Source organism: Mesoplodon bidens, assembly GCF_964165515.1.
Source record: "Mesoplodon bidens genome assembly, chromosome: 13".
In the NCBI taxonomy this organism is placed as follows: Eukaryota; Metazoa; Chordata; class Mammalia; order Artiodactyla; family Ziphiidae; genus Mesoplodon; species Mesoplodon bidens.
The window spans coordinates 52,275,516-52,296,753 of NC_138169.1; the positions used below are offsets into that span (position 1 = coordinate 52,275,516).

At 38.0% G+C, this 21,238-nt stretch overlaps 1 protein-coding gene across 2 annotated transcripts in view; it reads left to right on the plus strand.

Moving 5' to 3' along the window:
• KIAA1328 overlaps positions 1–21,238 on the plus strand; it is a 399,857-nt gene that overhangs the window by 325,044 nt on the left and 53,575 nt on the right. For both annotated transcript variants that reach the window (XM_081252539.1, XM_081252540.1), the window contains one exon: positions 3,689–3,870. In XM_081252539.1, the coding sequence (XP_081108665.1) occupies positions 3,689–3,870 (182 nt within the window). The remainder of the gene's footprint in view (positions 1–3,688; positions 3,871–21,238) is intronic.

A 21,238-nucleotide genomic window follows, 5' to 3' on the forward strand; every position in this document is an offset into this window, starting at 1 on the left:
TCTGTTTTCATTTATTTTATTTATTTATTTTATAAATGATGATAGTAGGATTTTATTTATTTATTTACTTTGGCTGCATTGGGTCTTCGTAGCTCCGCACCAGCTTTCTCTAGTTGCGGCAAGCGGGGGCTCCTCTTCGTTGCGGTGCATGGGCTTTTCATTGCGGTGGCTTCTCTTGTTGCGGAACACAGGCTCTAGGCACCTGGGCTTCAGTAGTTGTGGCATGCGGGCTCAGTAGTTGTGGCTCATGGGCTCTAGAGTGCAGGTTAAGTAGTTGTGGAGCATGGGCTTAGTTGCTCCATGGCATGTGGGATCTGCCCTGACCAGGGTTCAAACCCATGTCCCCTGCATTGGCAGGTGGATTCTTAACCACTATACCACCAGGGAAGTCCCTATTTATTTTTTTAAATTAAGGTATAGTTTATTTACAATATTGTATTAGTTTCAGGTGTATGAGACAGTGATTCAGAATTTTTATAGATTTTGTTCCATTTATATTATTATAAAACAGACTATATTCCCTGTGCTGTACAATATATACTTGTAGCTTACTTATGTTATACATAGTAGTTTGTACCTCTTAATTCCGTACCCCTATACTGCCGCTCTCCTCTTCCCTCTCCCCACTGGTAACCACTAGTTGTTCTCTCTATCTGTGAATCTGTTTCTATTTTGTTATAGTCATTCATTTGTTTTATTTTTTAGGTTCCACATATAAGTGATAGCATATAGTATTTGTCTTTCCCTGTCTGACTTATTTCACTAAGCATAATACCCTCCAGATACATCCATGTTGTTGTAAATGGCAAAATTTCATTTTTTTTATGACTGAGTAGTGTTTTATTGGATATATATACCACATCTTCTTTATCCATTCATCTGTTGATGGACACTTAGGTTGCTTCTATAGCTTGGCTACTGTAAATAATGCTGCTATGACAAATGGGGTGCATGCATCTTTTCAATTTAATGTTTTCGTTTTCTTCAGATGTATACCCAAGAGTGAAATTGCTAGATCATATGTTGGTTCTATTTTTAGCTTTTTGAGGAGTCTCTGTATTGTTTTTCATAGAGGCTGCACCAATTTACATTCCCACCAACAGTATATAAAGGTTCCCTTTTCTTCACATCCTTGCCAACATTTGTTGTTTGTTGTCTTTTTGGTGATAGCCATTCTGACAGGTATGAGGTGATATCTCATCATAGTTTTCACTTGCATTCCTCTGATGATTAGCGATGTCTTTTCATGTGCCTGTTGACCATCTGTATATCTTCTTTGGAAGAATGTCTATTCAGATCTTCTGCCCATTTTTTTAAATTGGGTTGTTTGGGTTTTTTGATGTTAAGTTGTATGAGCTGTTTATATATTTTGACTGTTAACCCCTTATCAGTCATGTCATTTGCAAATATTTTCTCCCATTCAGTGGGTTGTCTTTTCATTTTTTCAGTGGTTTCCTTTGCTGTGCAAAAGCTTTTAAGTTTAACTAGGTCCCATTCATTTATTCTTGCTTTTATTTCCTTTGCCTTAAGAAACAAATCCAAAACAAATATTGCTATGATTTATGTCAAAGAGTGTTCTGCCTATGTTTTCTTCTAGGAATTTTATGGCTTCCAGTCTTACATTTAGGTCTTTAATCCATTTTGAATTTATTTTTGTATGTAGTGTGAGAAAATTTTCTAATTCCACTGTTGTTTATGTAATTCTATAGGGTAACTTCTTAAAAGTGAAATTGTAGGAGGTTAGGTGCACTTTTATTTTGTAGTGACAAATCACTCACAGAAGGGTTATCCCAATTTGCAGTTTCCCTAGTACTATACTATACTAAAATCCTCCTGTCCCCACACTCTCATCGACACTGAGTATTATTATTCGTTTCCACTTAAGGGATAGTTTTGGGATTTAGATTTAGGTTTTGATTTTTAATGGAAAGTCTGGTCTTATTAGTAATCCTAGGAGAGACTTCATTTTAGAGGAGGAGTTTGTAAGTTATAAGAAAAGGAGATGATTGGCAGGCTATAGTCACAGAGGGGAGGGGCCAAAATGGTATCAAGAGTATGAGTAAAAGGTGTGATTTTCTTCTGAGATGTTGATAGAAGAATAGTAGATGGGTAAATTTGGAAATTAATGCAAATGAAAGAAGGAATTTTTTATATGGTCATCTTTATTTCAGGGAAATTAGAACCCAGGTTCCCAGGATGGGATTTGGAATAAAGGTACAGACAAGCTTCTGTGTAAAATGGAAGGAACTATTCAGTATTGGGAGTGATCAACATTGGCTAGTATTGGGAGCTTGGCTGACCTGAGAATGTATGATTTTGGGAAACCCAGTAGTCTTGGTCACATTAACTTTTCTGTAAGAACAAGTAGAGATGTAGTTGTTGGATTTGCCAGGGTTTGGGACTTCTGGGTTGAGGTAAACTTATCTTTCATTAACAGTAATACAGTTTTACTCTCCGTATTTTCCCATCCCATGAGTAGAAGTTACATTAGCTAAGATATGTGTCCACTGGTAGGTCCACAAGGGAAAGTGATCCTTGGGTTCTGGTAAAAAAAATGTTAAGTGTATAAATTTAATACACTGCTTTATGCCCCTGTAAAGCCATACTGCTAATAGTTTGTTTCTTTTCACCACTCTGAACATACAACCATTTAATGTATTGGTTTTTATTAATAAATTATGATGTGAGCAAACATTACTAAAAATTCTGATCCACACAAAAGAAGGCCAGTGACTTTGATGGGTTTATGTGATTTGAATCCTGGTCAAGGGCCACCTAGCATTCATAATGGATCCAGTAATACTCCATCAACTTATTCTTGTCTAGAGATTGCCTCTGCTGCTGGGGAGTTTAAATATCCTAGTTTTTAGAATGTTACTTTTTGAATAAATTATTTTTCTTCATTTTAATTTTCACCTTGTTTATGGTCATGGGGAAGACAAAACTAAAGTATCATGAGTCTATGGTGAACTTAAGTTAGAAGGAAGGGGCTGGTAGAATAGTAAGTGATACACATCATCATAACATTTCTCTCTAAAAAATAAAATGTTATAAGAGGAATGGTGCTAATGGTGGGAACATAGTTCATTGGAGAGAAAAACATATGCACGTGTGTTTATTTTCATTAAAATTTCTTTTATGCCATATTTGCCTTGTTGACTTTATAATGAAATTATGTGAGGACAGAGACCAATTCTCCCACAAGCACTATAGTACTATTCCTCACATACCCTGAGTACATAATAAATACTATAACAATTGAAAATGAGAAACACAAATATATTTTGAAGCAAATTGGTGATATTTTCATCCCTTATGTTCATTTTTAGTACTCGGAAACATTTTAGTTATGCAAGTCTTGTTTTAGCATACTTTTTATTTTTACAGATACTCTGGTTCTTAGTCATATTCTATGGCTTTATTAGCAGTTTTAGGGTCTGAGTCTCATTTCCCCAACCCCAAATATAAACTTTTTGAGGATAAAAACCATTTCTTCTCCAAAATTGTTTTGGCAGAACACAAAATAGACCTTCAGTAAATTATTTAAATTATACATCAATAAAAGATAAGAAAAAGAAAGTTTCTATGCCATGAATTGCATTTCAACTCATACTGAATATATATGCCTTTGTGTGATCTATACCCCCTGCTGTGGTCTCTACAGCTCATAAATGTTTATTCTTTTCAGGTTATTGAAGTCAAAATGTGATGGCTGGACGCTTGGAACATCATCATCCAGCAAAAAGTACCAAGACTCCACTAACAATGGAGAGAATAGAAGGGAGAAGAAGACAGTTGGGTTTCAGTCACACATGGAAGATGATGCCCTGTGGACAGGTCAAAGGAAAGATGCATATCAACTCCAAAGAGGTAAGCTCAGCATCTGTAGTAGCAAAACAGGAAGCTCTTGGGGGCAGGTGATTGCAGATGGCTGCTAGCCATGAGCTCCAGATGATTTCCTATAACCCTGAACAAGAGTTAAATGTGTTACAAACTGACATGGGCCTGTAAGGCCAAAGGTAGCACGTCACCTAGATCAGTGAATTGCAACAACATTTCTCTTAGAACACTCATATGAGAAACTGTCTAATGTGTCCCTCTTTTTGCAAACAGCAAACTGTAAGAATTATTAAGCAGTAAATGTGGTCATAGACATAAAATAATGCTTAAAGCAAATAAAGAGGACAAGAAATTGAACATAGATCTTTGCTGGGAAAGTAAACTCTAATAACTACAGTTAATCCTCGTTTAACTGGAAATACAAGGAGGGTGGAGGAGAGGTCATTGCGTCTAAAACAGAACCTCATACGTCTTAAGCCTATATTACCTAGCAGTCTTTGAAGTGCCAATAATCCTTCCTATTTTATATATCGTAGATATTTTAAAAGAAATCAATTATAAATAACTATGTGAAAGGTTGAGTGAGGCAGTCAAATTTAATTGCATTTCTCAGTTGTTTCTGGAGTGAGTTTTGGCTTAAATCTCTCCTGGAATCATTAAAGGAGGGACTCTGGGACAGAATGGAACAAGTCTGAGCTTCATCAGTCAGAAATCATGTACAGAAAACAAAGAGCACAAAAGGTCTCAGAGCCCCCTTCCCCTCACGCCTCTTTCCCAGACATCTTTTGTTCCTGCTCACAACCACTAGCCCTGATTTCCTCCTTGTTTACCTCTTTTTTTACTGGGCTAGCTAGCACTGCCCACTGCTAGTGTTAATCAACCAACTTTTCATAATCTCTCTAACCACTCTCACATTTATTTATTTGAGAATTGAGCAGTGCTTTATGAGATCTTACAGGTATACTACTCTCTGCCTTTCCTCATCAGCTGCCAACTTTGTCATGTTTTTTGGTTTTAATTGTGATTAATCTAGAAATCGCTTAGTCCTCTCCCAGATAACTGAGAGATGATAATTAGTCCAAGCTTCAGAAGGGAGACTATCCACAATTTGAAACAAAAGCAAAGGTACATTTTGTTTGACATAGGGCAAAAGTTCTACAGACCTCTGTTGTTTTAGGACAACTTAGGACAACTTTTGGCTTTGTAGACTTTGCTACCAGAAACAAAAATGAAATTGAGTAGACTTAGTATCTGAGATGGAATCTTCTCTACTTTCTCTATTGGTAGTCCTTCGGAGATGGGAAACTCTTACTTTTGGCTCCCTCTATTCTTAGTCATTGCACTTTGGAGAGTGGAGAACCAGTCAGAATTGGTGTGGTAGTTACACTGCAAGGCTCAACATAGTCTTCTATTAACTTGACAATAAATTTGTGTTGTGTGTCAGCACTAAAATAAAATAGCAAAATGAGAAAAATGCAGTGTGATAGCAAAGGGACAATTAACTTGTGTTATTGGTTGAGACCACAGCAACATTAGAAAGCTGCAATTGAAAAGGCACTCTGAGAAAGGTATCATCAGGCCAGCCCTGGCCATGGTGGAGGTTAATCTCTCCCAGGCCCAGCTACAGAAGCCGGAAGTCTAGAAAGGGCTTTTGTCCAAAAAAAAAATCAATTTCTAATTTGAAACAAAATCATTTTTGACTAACAGGAGTTCAGAACCCATTACTTTTTGCTGTGTAGTCTGCTGACATTTCAGCACTTTCTGTTGTGCACAATGAATCCTAATAGTCATTTTATAATGTTACTATACCAATCAATTTAACCAAGAGAAAGCTGTTATAATTCTGCAGTTTTCAAGAACAGTTTTCACTCATGGTTTTTTTTTTCATTCGTTTTTTTTTTTTTTCTCCTTCTCTTTTTTTCGGGGGTGGGGAGGGTTGTAGCATTCTAGTGAGGAAAATGGAAAAATTTTCATCTTTTTAAAAGAGTTTTGTTTCAAGGTATTCACAGTAACTATTAACTTTTTCTTCTACTCATAAGAAATGCTGTCTTGTATTTCTCTCTTCTTTTATTCTAATATGGAGCCATTAGCAAAATTATGGTATACCTGATGATTGAGGAGCTAAAACTGCCCCTTTGAGCCATTCTGCCTGTTGCAGAGCTGGTGGTATACACAGATCACAGTACAGGGAAAAGTTATTGCATTGGCATTTTTTGTGGGAGACCAACTTTCCAAGGTGTGCTGTAGTGGGATTGGACCCCCTGTTTAGCATGAGGCAATGACCTGACACCAATTACCTGTTACACTGCTTGGTTTAGCATCTCCTTAATTGCTTTCCTCTCTTTAGCGTGTCTAAGTTTTTAAATATATTATTCTTCTCTTTTATATCCTTTGTTACTTTTGTTGTCCTTTAATCATTAAGTACTACCTAGGACATTTACTGCAGGACCATTAATCTTTATTATCAGTCTCTTTCTTCTTTACCTCTCCTATCCTCCTCACCATTCTGTCAACTTTATTAATACTAAACATGTATAAAAAAAAAAAGACCTGATTCTTGTCTTAAGAAATAACCTTGTGATTGCAAAAATATAAGTACAGTACAGTATTGTCAGAATTATGCTTAAAATATAAATTGTTTTCCAGTCATAGATGCTTGGAATGTTCTGTCTTAGTTGCTTTTATTGAGCTCTGTGGAACAAAGAGACATTACTTAGGAAAATCCAAACTTGAGTAAAGAACTTTTAAGCCAAAGGCATAAATCTAAAAATAGCCAATCTTCATTCTTCTTTTTTCCTCCCTACACAGCAGTATTTTTATTCTCTCCTAGCTTGCCTAGAACTTCCCCTTCCTGAACAATCACTGACTCTCTTTTATAAGAGCCCTCGAATCTGGGAGAATATTCTTTCCTGTTTTGCTGATGGGGTGGCAGAGGTTGCGAGGCCACTGAGCATGCATGTTCCAGAATTAATTAGGAAAATACTAACCCAATACTAAAAGCCCAATACTACATTTAGAGCTACCTCCTGTTTATTTCTCTGACATCGATCTCTGACTCCCTTTAACACTTTGAGAGGGTATAAGAGAGGCTGAACCTAGAGTAAGTTGGATTTACCTGATGGTATTGACCATGCCCTTCATTTTGTCTTTCGGGTTTTTTTAGGTTATATAATATACAGCAGCTGTCACTGGTTGAGACTCCCTGAGAGACTCCCAAACACATTTTTCTTTTACTGGAAATGAAGGAATAATCTGAAGTGAGAAATAATCTCTGAAGCTCCTAGTTGTTCCTCTAAGTGAACCTGTGCTTGCAATGATGTGAGCGTTCTTTGCAGCCCATGTTGGATTAATATTGCAGTCCTGATTAAAGAAATAAGCAAGTAGGAGTATCTAAAGTACAGAAACCATTTCCATCTTGCCTCTAAGGAACATTTATTTATGTTTCTTTTATTATTAGCATTATCATTATTATTATATGTTTAATCATTAGAAAGGATACCACAATATATTACTTCTGGTTCCCAGTAGTCTGAGCTAAAAGATTTGTTAAAAATTGGTACCTTTATCATTAGAACACAGAAGACAAGCATAGTACAGAGCTATGAATAAACCTAAACATGTAGATTAAATCGTCCTGCCCCGCCCACTCAAAAAAAAATTCAAACGCAAGAGACTAACATTCAGAGTTGAAGTTGCTATATATCGAATAGTAACTTGAACCAGAGGCTCTACATTTCCTATCCTCTGCAATAGAAGAATCTCAAAATACTATATAATTTACTTGCTTATTATGTATGTTTTGTGTCTTCTCCCATGAGAATATAAACACTCCTTATGTTCACTGTTGTTTCCCCATTTCCTTGAATGTTGCTTAACATGTGGTAGGTGCTCATAATGTATTTGTTTAATGCATTAATATATTACAGTTGACCCTTGAACAACTCAGGGTTGAACTGCCAAGTCCACTGACATGCGGACTTTTTTCAGTAGTAAATACTACAGTTCTAAACAGTCCATGATTGATTGAATCCACGGAAGTGGAGGAACCGCCTATACGGAGGGCCAACTCTAAGTTACACTCGCATTAACCCTCACGTTGTTCAAAGGTTGACTCTATACATATTAATTTTTCTTTTTGTGTCCTTGCCCCATTTTCCCACAACAAGGATCTAATCAATTAGACCTTTTGACCTCAGTCCCTGCAGTGATTTAGTGGCTTAAGAAGTGTATGTGCTGGTCCCTTCAAAGTCCTAATGGTGATTGATTGGTAATGTCAAAGAAAGTCAGTAGAGTGGGGTCTTAAAAACAGCACTGCTTGGGCCTCCCTGGTGGTGCAGTGGTTGAGAGTCCGCCTGCCGATGCAGGTGATACGGGTTCGTGCCCCGGTCCGGGAGGATCCCATATGCCGCGGAGCGGCTGGGCCCGTGAGCCATGGCTGCTGAGCCTGCGCGTCCGGAGCCTGTGCTCCGCAACGGGAGAGGCCACAACAGTGAGAGGCCCGCGTACTGCACAAAAAAAAAAAAAAAAAAAAAAAAAACAGCACTGCTTGAGAGCCAAGAAAACTGTGGGGTTTTTTTCATTTTCTTTTATTCTAATTGAGGTTTAATTTATATACAATAAAATTGCACAGGACTTAATAGTACAGTTTGATAAGCCTTGACAATTGGATATACCTACATAATTAAGAAATAGTACATTTCCATTATTCATGAAAACTTCCTCACGTTCCTTTCCAGTCATTCCCCATGAGGCCTCTCTCCTTGGTTTGCAGACGGCTGCCTTCTCAGTGTGTCCTCACATGCCCTTTTTGCTGTGAATGTGCATTCTTGGTGTGTCTCCCTTTTCTTATAAGGACAAAGAGTCATGTTGGATTAGGGGCCACACATATGACTTAATTTGACCTTAATTACCTCTTTAAAGGCCCTGTCTCCAAATACAGTCCCATTCTGAGCTGTACTGGGGGCTAGGACTTCTGCATATGAATTGCAGGGAGTGAAGGGGGACACCACAATTCAGTCCATAACAGTTACTCTCTTTCCAATCTTTTTATGCCTTTTATTTCTTCTTATTATTTCATTGTACTCTCTAGGACGTCTATTACAATGTAGAATAAAATGGTAAAAGTGGACTTCATGCCTTGTTCCCATTGTCATAGGGAAGGCAGACAGTCTTTCACCATTAAGTATGATTTTAGCTGTAGGCTTTTTGTAAATGCCTTTTATCAGGTTAAGAAAGTTCCCTCCTCATTTGCTGAGAGCCTTTGTTGTAATGAGTGTTAAATTTCATCACATCTTTTCTTTCTGCACCTATTGAGATGATCATGTGTTTTCTTCCTTATTCTGTTAATTTGATGAATTACACTGATTGGGAGATATTGGTGTGTAATATCCTTTGTTTTGTAATGACCTTGTCAGGTTTTGGTATCAGAGTTATACTAGTGTCATAAATGAGTCAGGAGCATGTCAGCAAAAATGGCAGAGTAGGGACTTCCAGGGGTTGTCCTTTGCCAGAGACACTGAAAAACCTGGCACATACTGTCAGAACCAACATTATCAGAGCTCTGAAAGATGGTGAATGATTTATGGAAACCAAGCAAATGCTTAACCAGAAAAAAAGGCCACTGAAACATGGTAGGAGAACTTAATGAAGTTTTAATTTATCCTTGCCCTGCGCCTTTCCACAGCATGGCAGCAGTCTTGTAGATTGCAGCCAAGTTCCAGGTGTGCGTACCTGGTCCCAGAGGAAGCAGACCTTATTCTCAAGGAGTTGTGTTTGTCTGTTTCAACCTGTGTGTGGATCTCCCAAAAGACTGATACAAGGAGACTGCCTTTGTTTTTCCTACCTCTGGACTTTTTCAGGACAGAGAAGCAGTTACATGTAGGACATTCCTTGAAAACACTGAAAGCCAAATGAACACTGCTGCCTGGGGTAAAAAATAACAGTTGAGACAAACAGTAGACAACCAAAAGGCAACAAACCTAGATGAAATGGACACATTCCTAAAAATACACAAACTACCAAAACTGACTCAAGAAAAGTAGAACATCTGAATAGACCTATAACAAGTAAAGAGATTAAATCAGTAATCAAAAAACTCCCAACAGGACAAGCCCAGGACCAGATGGCTTCACTGGTGAACTCTACCAAATATTAAAGAAGAATTAACACAATTTTTTTTCAAACTCTTCCCAAAAAAATAGAAGAGGAAGGAACACTTACTCAGTCATTAAAATGAGGCCAGCATTAGTCTGATACCAGAGCCAAAGACATCACAAGAAAGGAAAACTACAGACCAAAATCCCTTGTGAATATAGATGAAAATATCCCCAAAAAATAATAACAAACTGAATGCAGCAACATGTTAAAAGGATTATATATCATGACCAAATAGGATTTAGCCCAGGAATTCAAAGGTACTTCAACATATGAAAATCAATCAATATAATATACCATATTAATAAAAAGAAAAAATATGATCATCTTAACACAGAAAAAGCATTTGACAAAATTCAACACTCCATGATAGAAACAATAATAAAATAGGAGTAGCAGGGACTTCTTCAACAAAATGAAGGGCATCTATGAGAAACCCACAGCTAATGTCATTTTCAATTGTGAAAGACTGCACGTTTTTCCTCTAAGATCAGGAACAAGCCAAATATTCCCACTTTTGCCAATTCTATTCAACATTTTACTGGAAGTTCTAGCCAGAAAAATTAGGCAAGAAAAAGAAATAAAACATATTCAAGTTGGAAAGGAAGAAGTTAAACTGCATTAGCAGATTACGTGATTTTATATATAGAAAATCCTAGAGAATGCAAAAGAAAACCAAAAACTACTACAGCTAATTGCACAAAAACTTTTAGAGCTAATAAATGAATTTAGCAAAGTTTCAGGAAAGAATTTAACACAAAAATCCATTGTATTTCTATACACTAGTAGAACTACTGAAAAGGAACAGGGAAACAATTCCATTTATAACAGCATCAAAACAATAAAATACCTAGCAATAAATTTAACTGAGTGTAAGACTTGTATGCTGAACAGTACAGCGTACTGTTCTGCAACAAATTAAAGAAGACATAAATGGAAAGACATCCCACAGTCATGGATTTGAAGACTTAATATTATTTAGATGGCAATACTCTGCAAGTTGGCCTACAGATTCAGTGCAATTCCTATCAAAATCCCAACAACACCTTTTTGCAAAAATGGAAAAGCTGATCCTAGAACTCATAAAGAATTGCAAGGGTTCCCAATAGCTAACACAGTCTTGAAAAAGAACAAAGTTGGAGGATTCAAACTTTGTGACTTCAAAACTTACTACAAAGGTACAGTAATCAAAACAGTGTGGTACTGATATAAGGAGATAGCTAGAGATGGATAGATAGGTAGGTAGGTAGGTAGACAGACAGATAGATAGATAGATAGATAGTTGATACAATTGATTTTTGACAGGAGTGCTGTGACAATTCAATAGGGAAGGCATAGTCTTTTCAACAAATGATGCTGGGACAACTGGCTATCCACATGTGAAAAAAATGAAGCTGGATCCTTCATTTGTATACCTCACACCATATATAAAAATTAACTCAAAATGAATCAAAGACCTAAATATAAGGGCTAAAACTATAAAGCTCTTCAGAGAACACATAGGTACAGATCTTCAGAACCTTGGATAAGGCAGTGGTTTCTTAGATTTGACACCAAAAACACAAGCAACCAAAAGAAAAAATAGCTTAATTTGATTTCATGAAAATTAAAAATTTTTGTGCCAAAGAACACTATCAAGAGAATGAAAAGATAGTCCACAGAGTGGGTTAAAATTTTGAAACTCATGTATCTTATATGGGTCTGGTATCCAGAATATATAAAGAACTATTACAACTCAAAAACAAAAAGACAACCTATTTAAAAACTGGGCAAAGTACATGAAAAGACATTTCTCTGAAGAAGATGTACAAATGGCCAACAAGCATGAAAAGATGTTCAACATCCCTAATCGTTAGGGAAATCCAATCAAATAAGATACCCACTTTAACACCCACTATGATTGTTATAATTTTTAAAATGTAAAATAAGTTAGAGAGGATGCAGAGAAATCAGAACCCTCATATATTGCTGCTAGAACTTTAAAATTATGGAGCCATTATGGAAAACACTTTGGTGATTCCTCAATACATTAAACATAGTATTACCATATAACTCATCAATTCCACTCATAAGTTTATACCCAAAGTAATTGACAAAATGCTTTCAGGCAAATCTTGTACACAAGTGATCATAACAACTCTATTCATAATATCCAAAAGGTGGGAACAATGCAAATGTCCATGAACAGATGAATGTATAAACAAAATGCAATATATACATACAGTGGAATATAATTTAACCATAAGAAGGAATAAACTTCTGATATATGCTACAATGTAGATGAACCTTGAAAACATTTTGCTAAGTGAAAGTAGCCAGATACAAAAGGCCATGTTGATGGAATCATGTTGTATGATTTTACTTATATGAAATATCCAGAATAGACAAAGGAAATTAGTGGTTCACAGGGGCTCAGGGGGAGGGGAAAAAGGAGAATGACTGCCTAATTGGTACAGGGTTTCCATTTAGAGTGATGAAAAAGTTATGGAACTAGAGCGTGGCAATGGTTTTACAACATTCATTATAATGCACCTAATGCCAGTGAATTGTACACATTAAAATGGTTAAAATGGTAAATGTGTATTTCACCACAGTTTTCTTTTTTAATGAGTCAGGAAGTCTTTTTTTTCTCCTTTGTTTTCTGAAGGAGTTTGTGTAAGAAATTGTTGGCCCTGCCATAGCAGGTCAACAAAGAGTAGGAGGGGTATGGAAGAGTACACGTGAAAGGCTTCAAGGTTTTTATAGGACAGGCCTGAAATGGCACACATAGCGCCCATTAGTTTTCCACCTGACCATACATAATTACAGGGAAGACTGAGGAATATAATCTAGCTGTGTACCCCGGAAGAAGGGAAGAGTGTGTTTTGGTGGATAACTAGTGGCCTCTGTCACAGCAGCATTATTCACATTAGCCCCAAACCAGAAATATTCCAAATGTCCATCAATCACAGAGTGGATAAAAAGTCATAACTGCATACAGTGGAATACTGTATAGCAAAGAACACAAACTGAAGCTACATAAACCATCAACACAGATCAATTTCACAGACATAATATTGAGCAAAAAAAGTCTCAAAAAGAATATATACAGTATATTTCTATTTGTATAAAGTTCAAAAATGTCAAAACTAAATCACATTTTGGGATGCACACATAAGTGGTAAAACTATAGAGAATAGAAAGGGAGTACTTACGAGAATAGTGGCTGGCTCTTGGATGTGAGAAGAGATTGTAATCGGGAATGGGTATTGGTGATGCTTCCAGGTTGTATGCTGCCAGTATTTTATTTCTTGACCTAGAAAGGTTTCACCCTGGTATTTTCTTTATCATTTATTCTTTAAACTAAACTGAATGCTATAATATAGCTCAGCTATTTCAAAAATGCAAAATGAAACAAAGGGTCAAGAAACAGAGTTTTCTTCAATGTTAACTCTAAGAAGTTCTCTTATCATGAGATGTCAATTGATGGATGAGCAGACATACCCCCCAGCTCTATATAAATAGGATGTGATCCATTATGTTCAATTCCATCTGTGTATGCAAAAATATGTGTGTTTATTTACATAAATATATTCACATATATTTACATATATATACACATATGCATTTATACATGAGATTTATCTGCTTAGTGGATGATTATCTTACCAGCACTTTTGTTTTTAAAATGTGTACATTGTGTTTGTGTGGGTGTGGTTGTGTGTGCATGTGTGTGTGTAAATATAGAGAGATATGTCATTCTATGAATATTCATTAACTGTATGTAATTGTTGGTATACTTAATATTAAATCAAATTTTATAGAAGGAACAAATGTAATTAAAAGCTGATATATAGCTTTCTGGAAACTTAATAAGGAATAGAGCTTATAGAATTAAGAAAAAGGAATAAACTTGCCCTATGCCTTAAAGCAATCATTCTTAACTTTTTGGGGTCCCTTTCAGAATATAATGAAAACTATTGTCTCTTTACCCAGAAAAATGAATGAGCATGTATACATACATTATTGTGCCTGCAATTATGAGGGATTCCTCATAATTCTACATACTCTTGAAGTACATAGAAGTCCCTGCACTCTCTGTTAAAATTTCTTTTAAAAATTTTCCCCATCAAATATCAATTGTCTCAACCAAGTTTTTGACAGAAGTATCAAAACGGAAAAAAAAAAAAAAGACTAATGTTCAGGTTTTCCGTGATAGTGACTAAAAAGATATTTCTCTTCTGATCACTACCAGGCATTTCTTCTCCCCTCTCACTTCAGCCACAAATCCCTTCCAGTTGTTTCTCCTCCTATTACCTATTTTAATTTCCCCTTCTGTCACCCAAGATTCCACCCAGCAGTTGTAGTCGTAGTGAACTGCTTTGCCTACCTCCATTCTCTCTGTTCCACTCTATTCTAAGTTCTGCCACAAGAATAATCTCTCCAAAGATCAGTTTGGGTTTTTTTTTATTTATTCATTTATTTGTTTGTTTATTTAATTTTTATTTATTTATTTTTTAGGCCACACCATGTGGCATGCAGGATCTTAGTTCCCTGACCAGGGATCGAACCCATGCCCCCTGCATTGGGAGCACAGAATCTTAACCACTGGACCGCCAGGGAAGTCCCAGTTTGGGTTTTTTAATTGTTGTTGCTGCTTTGTTTTATTTTAGAGCTCAACTAACACAATGTTTAAGAGTTTGCAATTCAGAGTCAAACAGACCTTGACTGCATTCAAAGCCCAGCCTTGTTCTGACCAGCCCCTATGTGATATTGGACACGCTGCTTGACCTTTTCACAGTTTCCACTTCCTTATCTGTAAATTGAGGACAATAATATAATTTATGGACTGCTATAAAGATTAATGAGATAATGCAGGTAAAGTGATTTAAAGTCATTAGCAAGCTAAAAGGACATAGTGATGCTCAATAAATATTTCCTGAATACATTAAATATTTAGCCTTAAGGTTTTCTAATTTAATGCTTTTGCTAATTCTATGCTCCTTATTCCTTTCTTTCAAAATTTCACCTCCTGCATCAGATCTTCCCTAATCCTACAGCCAGATGTGATCTCTCCCACTTCTTAATTCCTCAGACTTTTCATATTATTTTTTACAGCAGTATAGCATAATGGTGAAAACCCTGGGATCAGATTGGCTGAATATGAATGCTGGTCACTTATTAGCTTTGTGATCTTGGGCAGGTCATTGAAGTCCCCTACAGCTTATTTTCCTTATCTGTAAATTATATATTAATTAATAGTATCTATTTCTGGAAATGGCAAAACTATAAAGAGCTGGAGGGTAATGGGAGCAGACCAAACAGGGAGAAGAGATTGACTACAAATGCACATGAGGGAACTTTTTGAAGTGATGAAATATTCTAAAACTGGATTACAAAAATGAATAAGTAAATTCATGACAAAAATATTAAAAACTGGGTTGTGGCCATGCTTTCATAGCTGTATAAATTTACTACTATTTATTAAACTGTACACTTAAGAGGGGTAAATTTTATGGTATTCAAATTATACTTCAATAAAGCTATTTTTTTTTAAAGAATACATTGTATATGGAAAAGGCTTAGAACAGTACCAGGCACATACTAAGCATACTATATCTGTTAGCTGTTATTATTACCTTATACTGCCTTGAGTTATTTATGATTCTTTACCAGATTGTTCACAGTATCTCATTTCTTAGTCTCACATCTTCCTTCCCCTCTCCATAAACTAAGCCTGAGCTTAATCCTAGCACCAGCCCCTGTGAATCATTAGGTACTTGGTAAACATTTACTGACTGAATTCATTGTATGAACTAAAGGAGTTCGTGTCCAGTATGAGAAAGTACTGATTTAGGTTGAAGGTCCCACAGGTTTGTATATAAGTCTGAATTGTACATTTGGATGACTGGTCTTTTATATCTATACATGATAGAGAACAGTCAATATTGAGTATGGCTTTTGAATACCAAGGATCTTGGTGATTGTTTTGGTGCTAATCTCTACAGATATAAGACTCTTGCCTTCTCCAGACCTGGTTTTCTCTGGTCACACTTAAACTGTACCATTCCCAGAGTTAGCACATGGTATTCTTGGTCTGGTATTCCAGAGCCAAAGCTGATTTCAGGTCATTTGAATATTCACCCTTTTCTCAAAGAAATAGTGACTCTTCCCAAATAACTTCTTTCAGCAGCCTGGGCAACAGTTTCCTAGGAACCAGAATAGAATTGTGAATGAGATTTTTATAGTCTTCCAAGAAAAAAGACAGGAAAGTTTTGTGTTATGTGGAAAATAATATTAAGAAGAAGCGGGGAGAAGGAGAAGATGGTGGAGTAGGAGGACATGGAGTTCACCTCTTCCCACAGGGGTATCAAGAATACATCTACAAATGGAACAGTTCTTACAGAGCGCCAACTGAACACTAGCAGAGGACCTCGGACACCTAAAAGGATAAGAAAAGATCCCTGCATAACCAGGTAGAACGAAAAAGAGAAAAGGAAAAAAAGAAAAGAGGAAGCAGGATGGGACCTGCGCCCTGTGGGGGCTTCGGGAGGAGCTGAAGGAGAGGAGAGGTTCCTGCACCGAGGGAACCCCCATTGCCAGTGGGAAGATCAGCTGAGACAGAAGGGGAGCATCAGGGGCCTGAAGGAGAGCACAGCAGCCAGTCTGTGGCAGGCAGGACAGAGTGAGACTTACACACATGGTCTGTGACACAGCCCTGCATGCCCCAGCCTGAGTTATGTGTCTGCTGGTGTGGACGGGGGCTGGATGCTGGAACGTGGGGTTTGGAGAGCAGACCTGGGGAGAGGACTGCTGTGGGCTGTGTGGAGACAGCCTGAGGGGATGGGAGTGAGGAACTCCACAACTGGGAATGCTCCTGGAGGAATCCCAGACCACCACGGAAGTGAAGCGCCATTGTTAAGTGACATGTGAAGGGCAGGGCCACCATGACAGCCTCTCTCCCCGCCCTCCAGCCCCCGCCCCCAGAGGCACTAAGAGGGGTTCCTGCTGGAGCAGGTTCGCATGTCCCCGTCAGTCGCCACCTCTGCCCCCTCCCACCAAAGCATGCCAGTGCACCCCCGGTCACCACCTCCACCCCCTCTCGACTGGGCAGGGAGCAGACGCCTATGGATGGCCCACATGCAGAGGTGGGGCTGAAACCAAAGCTGAGCCCCAGGGGCTGTGCGACTAAGGAAGAAGAGCTGAAATTCTCTCCTTTTACCTGCACAAGCCACAGATTAAACCCCTGCAACTGGCTTGGTAAACTCAGCACCTGCGGAACATCTGAACAGACAACAAGTGCTCCTGCAACTGAGGTGGATCTGGCTTTAACAGGTGTGAACTTTGTGGGCACGTACATGTGGGGGTTGGTCCAGGTCAGAGTCAGAGCTGCCCCCATAGCGCCCACAGTGGGTCCAGATCCAGGATTACCACAATCTTGGGACATGACTTCAGTGTATCTATGTTGGTGGCCTGGTAAAAACAACGCCTGAGAGACTCCAGGGCCAACTGCCAGCATACCCACAGTTAAGATGGGGCTGAGAGCAGTGCCAATAACAGAGTAACTTGTGAGCTCACACAACAGGTGAAAGGTGACACAACATAGCATGTTCACAGGTGAACAGCTCCAGAGGAGGAATACTCAGTGGCTTCTCTCCCAGTGGGACTGCTCCAATCCCACCTACCTCTCATCACAGATCAGAAACACAGCTAAGAAACAGATCTAGGGTCTCTACTCCAACTAGGGGGCAGACCCCACCCCGACAACCACAGAGCAAAGGAGAGGCCCCACTCAATACCCAGGGCAGGCTCTAGTCACCACAACACCAGTCAAACCCCTATCAAGGGGATAACATCCAGCATACACTGAGGAAAGAGGGAGCAGACATCCATACTAAAAACAGCCCTTGCAACAACAACAACAACAACAACAATATATATATATATATATATATATATATATATATATATATATATATATATATCTTAAACCCATGCAGGCTACACAGGGACCTTCCCATATAAAAATAGCCCTCCAAGAGAGTCTAAGGGTCTGGGATTGGGAGGAAGAACCCCCAGAGCATTTAGCCTTGAAGGCCAGTGGGGCTTGAGTGTAGGGGCTCCACGGGGCTGGGAGAAATGGAGACTCTACTCTTGGAGGGCACACATGAGGTCTCAAATGCACTGGGACCCAGCACAAAGCAGTACCTCCATAGGAGCCTGGCTAGACCTACCTAGGGATCTTGGAGGGACTTGTGGGGAGGCAGGGGTTGGATGTAGCTCACCATGGGGGCGAGAACACTAGTAGCAGAGGCCCCAGGCAATATTAATTGGCATGAGCTCTCCCAGAGGTTCCCATTTCGGCACCAAGGCCCATCCCCACCCAACAGCCTGCAGGTTCCAGTGCTGGAATGCCTCAGACCAAACAACCAGCAAGACAGTAATACAGCCCCACCCATCAGCAGACAGCCTTCCTGTCTAAGTTGTACTAAGTCGTACTAAGCTTGCAGCCATCCCAAAACACACCCCCTGACATGTCCTTGCCCACCAGAGGGACAAGACCAAACTCCACCCACAAAAGGGCAAGCACCATTCCCTCCCACCAGGAAGCCTGCACAAGACCCTGGACCAACCTCACTCACCAGGGGGCAGACACTAGAAGCAAGAGGAACTACAGTCCTGCAGCCTGCAGAAAGGAGACCATGAACACAGTAAGTTAGACAAAATGAGATGACAAAGAAATATGTTGCAGAAGAAGAAGCAGGATAAACAACTAAATGAAGAGGAGATAGGCAATCTACCTGCAAAAGAATTCAGAGTAATGATAGTAAAGATGATCCAAAATCTCTGAAAAAGGATGGAGACACAGACTGAGAAGATACAAGAATTGTTTAACAAAGAGATAGAAGATCTAAAGAACAAACAAACAGAGATGAACAACACAACAACTGAAATGAAAAATATACTAGAAGGAATCAATAGCAGAATAACTGAGGCAGAACAAAGAATAAGTGAGCTGGAAGACAGAGTGGTGGAAATCACTTCTGCAGAACAGAATAAAGAAAAGCAAATAAAAAGAAATGAAGACAGTCTAAGAGACCTCTGGGACAACATTAAACTCACCAATATTCATATTATAGGGGTCCCAGAAGAAGAAGAGAAAGAGAAAGGGCCTGAGATTATATATTAATTATAATATTATATTGTATTATATTAATCAAACTGACAAAAATTAAATACAAAGGAAAAATATTAAAAGCAACAAGGAAAAAACAACAAATAACATACAAGGGAATCCCCATAAGGTTATCAGCTAACTTTTCAGAAGGAACTCTGCAGGTCAGAAGGGAGTGGCACAATATATTTAAAGTGATGAAAGGGAAAAACCTGCAGCCAAGAATACTCTACCCAGCAAGGCTCTCATTCATATTCAACAGAGAAATCAAAAGCTTTACAGGCAAGCAAAAGCTAAGAGAATTCAGCACAACCAAACCAGCTTTACAACAAATGCTAAAGGAACTTCTCTAGGCAGGGAGGAAAATAAAGAGGCCACATCTAGAAATAAGAAAATCACAAATGGGAAAGCTCACTGGTAGAGGCAAAAATACAGTAAAAGCAGGAAATCATCCACACACAAATATGATATCTAAACCAGAAACCATGAGAAGAGGAGAGTACAAATGCAGGAAATGGGAATTGCATTTGAAATGAAGAGACCAGCAACTTAAAACAACCTTGTATATATATAGACTGCTATTTCAAAAGCTCATGGGAAATGCAAACCAGAAAACTACAATAGATAACACACATACAAAAGGAAAAGCAACCCAAACACAATACTAAAGATGGTCATCAAACCACAAGAGAAGAGAACAAAAGAGGAAGGGAAGAAAAAAGACCTACAAAAACAAACCCAAAGCAATTAAGAAAATGGCAATAGGAACATACATATCAATAATTACCTTAAATGTAAATGGATTAAATGCTCCAACCAAAAGACATAAACTAGCTGAGTGCATACAAAAACAAGACCCATATATATGCTGTCTACAAGAGATCCACTTCAGACCTAGAGGGACATATAGACTGAAAATTAAGGGATAGAAAAAGATATTCCATGCAAATGGAAATCAAAAGAAAGCTGGAGTAGCAATACTCATATCTGACAAAATAGAATTTTAAATTAGAGATGAAAATGAAGGACACTACATAATGATCAACAGATCAATCCATGAAGAAAGATATAACAACTGTAAATATATATGAACCCACATAGGAGAACCTCAATATATAAGGCAAATGCTAACAGCCATAAAAAGGAAAATTGACAGTAACACAGTAATGTTGGGGGACTTTAACACCACACTTACGCCAATGGACAGATCATCCAAACAGGAAATAAGTAAGGAAACACAAGCCTTAAGTGATACATTAGACCAGAGAGACTTAATTGATTTTTATAGGACATTCCATCCAAAAACAACAGCATACACTTTCTTCTCAAGTGTACATGGAACATTCTCCAGAATAGACCACATCATGGGTCACAAATCAAGCCTTTTTAAATTTAAGAAAATTGAAATCATTTCAAGCATCTTTTCTGACCACAATGCTATGAGATTAGAAATCAATTACAGGGAAAAAAAACTGTAAAAAACACAAACACATGGAGGCTAAACAATGTGTTACTAAACAACCAGTGGATCACTGAAGAAATCAAAGAGGAAATCAGAAAATACCTAGAGATAAATGACAGCAAAAACATGATGATCCAAAACCTATGGGATGCAGCAAAAGAAGTTCTAAGAGGGAAGTTTATAGCAATACAATCTTACCTCAGGAAACAAGAAAAATCTCAAATAAACAACCTAACCTTACACCTAAAGCAACTAGAGAAAGAAGAACAAACAAAACCCAAAGTTGTAGAAGGAAAGAAGTCATATAGATCAGAGCAGAAATAAATGAAATAGATGTGAAGAAAGCAATAGCAAAGATCAATGAAACTAAAAGCTGGTTCTTTGAGAAGACAGAGAATTGATAAACCTTTAGCCAGACTCATCAAGAAAAAAAGGCAGAGGAGGAGTCAAATCAATAAAATTAGAAATGAGAAAGGAGAAGTTACAACTGACATCACAGAAATACAAAGGATCATAAGAAACTACTACAAGCAACTATATGCCAGTAAAATGGACAGCCTAGAAGAAATGGACAAATTTTTAGAAAGGTACAGCCTTCCAAGACTGAACCAGGAAGAAATTTAAAAAAA